General features: G+C 38.4%; 1 protein-coding gene across 6 annotated transcripts in view; it reads right to left on the reverse strand.

Annotated features, from left to right (window-relative positions):
* Positions 1–8,708, reverse strand: part of ARL13B (ADP ribosylation factor like GTPase 13B) — a 34,632-nt gene extending 25,924 nt beyond the window's left edge. For 2 of the 6 annotated variants that reach the window (XM_061454335.1, XM_061454331.1), the window contains exons 1-3: positions 8,491–8,707; positions 6,830–6,896; positions 5,049–5,298 (exon numbers count right to left, since the gene is read on the reverse strand). In XM_061454335.1, coding sequence (XP_061310319.1) covers positions 5,049–5,298; positions 6,830–6,896; positions 8,491–8,559 — 386 coding nt within the window. In that variant the 5' untranslated portion in view covers positions 8,560–8,707. Of the gene's footprint in view, positions 1–5,048; positions 5,299–6,829; positions 6,901–8,490 lie in introns of all 6 variants that reach the window. The other 4 variants (XM_061454337.1, XM_061454333.1, XM_061454334.1 and 1 more) reach the window with 3 other exon arrangements.
* Between the last annotated feature and the right edge of the window lie 295 nt (positions 8,709–9,003).

Here is a 9,003-nt window from a genome sequence, read left to right on the forward strand (position 1 = left end):
AACCGCATCTGTTTTTCCAAATAGACTTAAAAGAATGGGAAGAACACTATTTTTTTTTCCACAGAAACATATGAACTAGGGTGAAAGATTAAAGGACACAAGTGACATTTTTTTGCTCTTCTACCCAAACTAGAACAATGAGGCAACAAACTACCTGTGCTTTTGGAAAGCGTTGAAGATATTGTTAATCTCAAAACCAGGGTTCATAATAATGGTTTAGTTACCTTTTACAAAATAATAATTAGCATTTCTAATTACCTTGAGGGATTTTAGAAGTCATATTTACTTGGTTCAAATCTAAGGAGTTTTTCTTCCATGAATCTGAAACCCTCCACATGCAGGTTTCTGCCCTGTAATCCATCCTTTTTGGAACTGAATGACAAATAGTGCTCTAACACAATTTAACAGAAAATAATAATGGAACTGAGACAAAAAAAAAAGTTATTTCCAAAAAGAAAAGAAAACTGCAGCATACCACGCTAAACCCAAACACCAAAGCAGGAATGTATTTCTGAGCTCCTTTATGCTGCACAAAGACACAATCAGTACCACTACATCTGGGTACACACAGAAGTCAGAGCAAATAGCATAGCAACTCTGCCAGATACTAAGTGATGCTAGATGTCTTTAACTGCATCTAGTAAAAAAACCCATATATTAAAAGTCCATCTACTATCAAAAGGCACTACTGAATTATTTTCACATTGCAATATTTATCAATAGTTGGATCCTTTCCATTGCAGCCTAAAATCTCAACTGAAATTATTGTATATTACCAAAGCACAACCAGAGGTCTGAACCTTAAAGTGAAAAGGACTCTTTACACAGTAATGACAAAATTAGATAATGGCACCACTGATACTATTCTGTTAAATAACTTCCCTTAACTGTAAGGGAAGCTACTTTAATGTTCCAAGGGCAGAAACTAGCCAATAAGCAATACAGGCAAAAAAAGCTGCTGTTGCCAATATGCCCTTTCAGACGTATATATGTATTTATGTGTATATAAATGTATATAATACTTACAAATCTGCAGTACACAGAAACACCAGCCCTCCTTTTCCTGTTTTTTCTTCTAGAAAAAAAACCAATGTTCATAACCCTTTCCTTCTCTCCTGGCCCCTTCGACAGAAGGGCATTACTGTATGTCTGTGAAGGATTACTGCAGTCAGTGTTACAGAAGAGAAAACTAAAATACAACCTGCTTGCACAGTATCCCCCATGCAGAAGTGTTCACACAAGCTTCCTTATCTGAGAGAGAAATGTGTTCCTGGGCTAGCCCTTCCTCTTCACACAACAGATATGCTTCTTTGAAGTGAACTTGGTCTTGTTAAACAAGAGCTGTACTTTAAATCCTGGAAGAAACCTTGAGTTTCACTAAGACTCAGGAAGACAGCTGCCTGCACATACACAAGCCAATAATCCATGTAGTTTTAAGCTGTATATTGGTTAGAAATGGCAGAAAAGAAACACAGAACACACTGCAGAAGAGAAAGAAAACCAGAAAGGCTTGTGAAAAGATTTTTCTTAATTTGAGATGCCATTAACTGAAAGTAAATGGCATTAGCTACAAATTACAATACCATCAGAATTGGATATTGAGCATTCAAAATGTTAACAGCAGAAATTTTGTAGAAACCATTAAAATGACTCTCCAGCAGTTGGGGTTTTTTTTTTGTTCCATAGATATGCAGAAAAGCAGACACATAAACACAGAGCTGCTAGAGCTGTAATCAGAAATGGGGAATACTAATATCCATAATCCCTCATCACCAAACCGACAGGCAGAAATTAGCATCCTACTAAAAAAGATACCCGCCCAGCAATCTGGCATAAAAATATCAGCCATAGCACATGGCCTTTTATTTCCTCTCATATGTATTTCATTTGAAAGTAAAAAGAAAAGGCAACAGAAAAACAAAACAAAGTTTGAACTTGTCTGCCTGTCTAAGCCTTGAGTATGCTGCCAGAAGAGATGACCCATGAACGTAAAAACTGCTCTCTACAACTCAATTTCCCCATACGTAACATTGATAACTGAAGCACTTAGTGTTAAACAAGGCCTACATGAGCAAAGCAAACATAAATTCAGTAGCAATACAGAACAGTAAAAACAATTGCCAAATATAAAGTTTAACATTTTTAAGTAATTTGTACTAACAGTCAGTCAACATCATCAGCACATGAGGAGAACTGTCTTAAAATGATACTGTGATACCTCCATGGGTGGTGGTAGACACTAAGGTGCCACAGAACCAACTAAATTTGAAGCAAGTATCACATAAAAAAATACCAGAATTCTTATATTCCCATATTACTGTAATATAGTGTCTCATACCAATCTTATGCCATATTGCACAATTCAGTCTATTCTCTCTCCAGGCTATTGAGCTTCCACTTCTCCCTGAAGCTCAGGCTTGCTATCCACTCTTCTGTCAGGGGGGACAAGGAGCAAGAGTTGTCCTCATTTTTACTTTTCTTATGGCATTACTGTAATACAATCAATTGGCATAGAAAAGATGGCTAAAGAAAGAGAAGGCCAGTGACTCCAACTCAACTTTGCTCTGTAATGAAGAGCACATCTCATAGTCTTTAGTAAGAGATCCTGTTCTTCATTATGAAATGAGACCCATCTACCCATGGTAATTCATGGCAGTATCTTGCTAGCACTACTCACAGTATAAAGTTGATTACAAACATGCCGTGACGTAAAGTGACATCAATTCCCAGTACTTTTCAGAAAGGACCGTTGCTTGTTTTGGCAGATGTAAAGCAAAATAGGAAAAACGTGCTGGGGAAATGTTCTATTTCTAGTCAAAGAAATAACTGAAATACTGGGAAAAGAAATAACATAAAAAAAAAACCACAAACAAACCAAAAATACCACCCACCAGACAGATTTTCAACTTTTTTCCTTAAGGTTATTTAAATGTTACCATCAGAGATGTTTTTGCTGTAGTGAAGCAGACCTCACAGTTATAATCAACATTATCTTTTTACAGGAAGAAGCACACAGTTATCTAAATCAGGAATATGTAATTTTCTAAATCTTTGAGGAGAAGGTATGTTTAGATGAAGGAACTACATGATTCCGCATGATTTCCCGCATGATATCCTTGTTTCTAAACTGGAGAGCCATAAATTTGATGGATGGACCACCTGGTGGATAAAGAATTGGCTGGATGTCCACATGGACAGAGTTGCGGTCAACGGCTCAATGTCCAACTGGAGACTGGTAACAAGTACTGCTCCTCATAGCAGCCTTCCAATATCTGAAGGGGGACTACAAGGGTGCTGGAGAGGGACTCTTTGTCAGGGACTGTAGCAATAGGACATGGGGTAATGGGTTTAAACCTAAACAGGGGAAGTTCAGGTTACATATAAGGAAGTTCTTTACTGTGAGGGTGGTGAGGCACTGGAACAGGTTGCCCAAAGAAGTGGCAAATGCTCCATCCCTGGCGATGTTCAAGGCCAGGTAAAAGGATGGAGCCTTGGGTGACATGGTTTAGTGTGAGATGTCCCTGCTCAAGGCAGGGGGGTTAGAATGATCTTCAGGTTCTTTCCAACCCTAACCATTCTATGATTCTATGATCTGTTTTATCTATTATATCAAAATCTGCCTACCCGAGTAGAAAAAGGTTTTTTTCCCCCACTACTTTTTCAGACCATTTTTGCAAGGACAGTTAGCTCCTACAATAGCTGCTGACCTATATCAAATTCATACTGTCAGAAGAGAGAGAGACTAAAACTAGTTTTAATTCATTCACTTCACCTGTTCTCAAAGGCAACAGACAGCTGAGTGGTTGTTGCACTATAACCAGACACAGCGTGTGCTTATTCAGCCAGAGATGAGATGCTGAATGGATGAAGGGAAGAGAAGGAGAAAGATGGTAAGACTTCAGGAACTAGTGACAGATGTCAGAGGATGGAAGAAAAGGTGAGTATATTAGGGAATGTGTTTATTCATTACTACAGTTATATAAATTGTACTTTACTTCCTTTTGGAATTACTATTGAACAACCAATTTTCTAGAAGCATTCAACAATTGCACTCTTCTTAATCCAAAGCCTAATGTTCTGAACACCAGGAACTCTACAAGTAAAACAGGTTGAACATTCCAGTAAGCATTAATTTACCTAACAGGGAATGCAATTTCTTTTTCAAGTTTTTCTTTTGTATATGCTGTGGTAATCCATGGTATAAAGGTAGATTAGGAAGAGAATGCTGACAGATCAGAATTCTTGTCCAGAGGCAAATCCTTACCTCCTTACGATAGCTACCACTCCAGTATCACATTTTACCAAGTTTTATTAACTAAGAAAGAAAATATTATATAGAAGTTCATGAATCTACCTATTCTGTGAGAGAATGGCTCCAAACCTTATAAACTTTAACTTTCTTGTTTTTAAAGGCACGCACTGAAACAAAAGCACATGCCAAATACTATTACAGTAAGCCTTCTTTAATGAGATTTTGCTGATCATGTATCAGCAGCACCACCATGTGTTAAGCAAACAAGACATTTATTGCTGAGGGATTAGTGGTATGACAGAATATAATCAACCACTTACAATTCAAGTAATGAATGTAGGCCTAAATAGTAACAATATTTTTACACCACGTTGCCATGCCAAACTTGCAAAAACCTTTAACCTATCATTCCATTTTGAGTAATATTAGAATCTTAAAGAGTTTAAAAAACCCCACACAACTAATGATTGAGAAATACCCCTGAGAAAGACTACATAAGATCTAATGTCAGATGCAGTGAATGGATTCAGTATATCACCCCATGCAAGTTGGGAAAGAGGGAGGGGAAAAGGGAAAAGGCTTTGCTCACTAGTATGATTCTACGACTGGCATGCATAAATACCTCAGAAATACTGTCAAACTAACTGCAATATTGCTTAGCACTGAAGTTACGTAGCGTTAGTGTTCTTTACACCTATGTTTATCCTACACATCAATACTTCTTTAGAGGATGTATCAAAGGTCAAAATTTACAACATTTCAGACTATTAGGAGAGCATTTCTTAGCATTACTTACACTAACACGGGTTTTCCTGATATCTTCGGGCTGTTTAAAACTTCTATCATGGCTTGCTTCGTTTCTTCCATTCTTGCAATGTCACTGGAATCCACAACAAATATTACACCGTAGGACTCAGCATAGTAATTTCTCCAGATATTTCGAATTCGTTTTCCACCTCCTAAATCAAAGATGGTGACTTCAAAACGTCCCTGTTTAAGGTCAATCTTGGAAAACCCAACGGTTGGAGCCACGTCTTCAGGAGACTCTGCCAGAGTTCAAAGAAAGGCTTCAGTAAAAAGTGTCCTTAGGTATTTAAAGGGGTTTTTACATCATGATTTGTGTAGCAATATTAATAGTTTAAAGACATGGAGCAAACCAACCCAGTTAAGTGACACCATATTGCTAACCACATAGTTTTTACCTTAATATTTTCCCTCTCCTTAGGTAACTTCAAATTAGCACACTAGTGTATCAACCAGTTACTTCACGTTAATTTAGATAAGGGCACTGGGAAGAGGGAGGGGGACAAAAAATTCCATCCTTTTTTAGATTGTCATGCCATATGTTCACCCTTTTCAGAGGGCAAAGAAACACTGTATTTGCCTCACATCACTAAGCTCTCTACTGTAGGGATGAGTTACTTGGATCTCTCTGTTTTATGTGCTTGGTAGCACAAGGTGAGAGAAACAGATGTCAAATTCAGCTTGTTGAGAGGAAGAAATGAGGGCATGGTCAGAAGCACTGAGCTCTAAAGAGCAGTGCAAAAGCTGAATCACCATTAGCCTTCTGCTACCATGTTTCTCTTCTGAAAGAATCCTTTACACACAGCTGTGATGGGCATTTAGGACAGACCCCTTGGCCAGAACAGTGTAAGCCAAGACTCTACCAAGAGAAGGGTCTGGGACCCCCCAGTTGTGAAAAACTACAGCTTCGAAACTCAACAGACTTAATTCTGAAGAATGATTTGCATTGTGAACCGTAAGTATGGGCTCTTACCAAAGAGTACAATGTGAACATAAGGGTTGGTTAAGGCTGAAAGTTATTGATGGTGCTGAATATAAAGGGATATTGCTGAACCATCAGCTCCCATTGTATGGTGAAGTCTCCAATGATGAACAATCTTCAGTGTAAAAATAGGGTCTGCCATATAAGCTGCAGATCCATTCTGGCAAATATAACTTTGGTAACCATGCTGATTTACCTAGGTTTAAGACACCCAAGCAGACATAACTGCAGCTTCCTCCTATAGTCTGTATGGCTGGTACACAGCCAAAAATACTGGTGTTATCAACCCTGAAGCCTAACTGAAGGTTCTGATCTCTGCAAGCAATGTTAAAAGGGACACCACACTACTACCCTTGAAAAAGATGTAACAGACCACTACCTGGTCTACCTTAGCTCAACAGGATGCGCAGTGGCCAACGAGCAGATGTGGAGCTTGCTCTGCTAGTTCTCCTGATCATAAAGCACAAGACTAGGAGTACCTACTTTTTAAGTCACCCTAGGATGATTTATCAGATACCAAAATTCAGGATCGTCACGTTTCAAAGGTAAGATCCCTTCATTCTTTTATCATCTGCAGGTCTTCACAAAATAGGGCCTGTGACACGCTCACTTTGGCAACCACACATGTACCACTTTTGGCAGTACAATCACAATGTTTTCTTTCAACAATATGGGAGGCAGAGATGAATTAAGAGATAAAGCACTATTTAAAGATTTAAATGATGGAAAATTAGTAATTATACTCTCACTTTCAATGCTCCATGTAGATGATCAACAAATGAATTGCTTACCTCCTTGAATTCCTCGGACTGTAGCAGTTTTACCAGCGTTATCAAGACCCACCATTATTAGTGTCACCTTCCTCCATAAGGAGAAAAAACAAGAAAAAACCAAAAAAGATATTTCAAACCTTTTTTTCCTCTACATAGACATCACTTATATTTTTTTAATACACACGTAGAAAACTTAGCATAAAGTCGTAGAAAGAATAGGCAGCAAAATACAAAGTAGCAGGCATTGCTACAGTTGCGTATCTGGTGTTCAATACATCATAGAATCACAGACTGGTTTGGGTTGGAAGGGACCTTAAAGTTCATCCGAGTTCCAGTCCCCTGCCAAGGGCAGGGACACCTCTCACTGAACTAGGTTGCTCCAAGCCTTGTCCAACCTGGCCTTGAACACTTGAACACAGATGGGGCAGCCACAGCTTCTCAGGGCAACCTGTGCCAGTGCCTCACCACCCTCACAGTATATAGAGTTTATTCCTGCTATCTAAATCTCCCCTCTGTCCAACCATCTGGTAAGAACAACAGACAAAGGCATGAAATGGTACGTCTAATACTGGACTGTGAATTTCAAGTAAGATAACAATTTTGCTCTCAACTTTTATCTGCCTTTTGAAATTTAAGTTCACAGCATTGTAAATTTTATTATTTTTGTAATTTCATTTCCATTCCCCTGTATTTTTGCCATCTCTCTGCCTCAAAGTTGTGCCTGTATTAGGAATTTATTTCTACCTCAACCAGTGCATCTGAACAACACTATACAGTACACAACACTTGTGTAGACAACATCAGATGTTTTAAATAAGTGGCACTGGTACTCATTGTGCCTTTGTTTCAAGCAGGAGCAATCTAAAGTGCAAATGTGTAAAGCAGTGGTGTTAAGTAAGTATTTTATATATGCAAACTGTTATACAGGTTAGAATTGACACCACGATAGGATTTTAAACAAAGCAAGAGGAAAAACATATCTACATATATACCTCAATTGTTCCCCTCATTCACAAAGACTTAAGAGTAGTCAAAAGAATTCACTTCTTTTTATGCCCCTTTAAGTGAAAGAATACTAAACCCATTGTTATTTCTGGACTCCAAGCTGTGATAGCATCATATATGAAGTATAATTTATGATGGTTCTTTCAGAAGAGCCAAAAACCTCTGAGGAAAGAACCTAAAAATTAACAGTAGGATCTTAGAAAATTATACTTTAACAGTAGGCTAAAATCTGAAAAGCCATGGACATTTATAAACTTACAAGTGTCTATAATACATTGGTGATGTTAGAAAGTTATTCAACCCAATATAGTTCTTTGAACAGCATCACCTTCTGTAAAACCTAAATAACGTAGCATTGAAGAAGACAGCAAATCCTTTTACATGACTGTGAAGTCTAAATGAGTGTGGTGCAGCTTTTCTTTCCCTTCCCCATAGTTTGCAAGCAGTTTGAAACAAACTACGTACTACCTGTGCATGTCTGCTAACTGGAGGGAAAAGGATGCAGAATGTCAAAGTAAAAGCTACAGAAACAAACGAGAACAGCAGAATTCCATGGATTTTGCCACAGGATTAAAAAGTCCAAAACAATATTATATAGCAGATAAAATAAAACATAGGTGAAATATAGTTTGGGAAGGTCATTACAGAAACATGAAATACTTTCACATGTTTACCTGACAGGTTCCTGCCACCGTTTTAACCAGCTGCAGCAATTGGCCATTAGACTGAACATCCCTCTTCATTAGCCATCAATAGACACAAAAGCTACAGAAACAATGTGGACAGGCCAGAATAACCCAAGAGAGGCTGCAGAGGTCCAGGCGTTGTCTTGTCACTGCTAGCAAAAAGAAAGAAATGCATAGTTAGCCCTTATGTTTAACCAAGGCAAGCCATTCCCTTAGCAGCAGCCTGTCTATTCACAGTGAGTCATATTCAGTCAGTCCTACGACAGTCTCATGCTTCATCTCCCCCCATTTTACATATCTGGGCAGTAACACAGTACTCATACAAAAAGTAATGCAAGCCTATTGCACACAAGGAAAGCCTGCAAGTTAGAGCAATAAGACACTGATATTCCAGTGCCTGCCTCACTAACACATCCCACAGCTCTGCTGGTTGACAAAAATATAAGGACCAATTTCAAGCACGAGTAAGGCTTGTAAGAACTTTATGGGATAACGCATTAA

The sequence above is a fragment of the Pezoporus flaviventris genome, unplaced genomic scaffold, assembly GCF_033815535.1.
Source record: "Pezoporus flaviventris isolate CSIRO_AGI_PZ_B2104156 unplaced genomic scaffold, CSIRO_AGI_Pfla_v1 ptg000015l, whole genome shotgun sequence".
Lineage (NCBI taxonomy): Eukaryota > Metazoa > Chordata > Aves > Psittaciformes > Psittacidae > Pezoporus > Pezoporus flaviventris.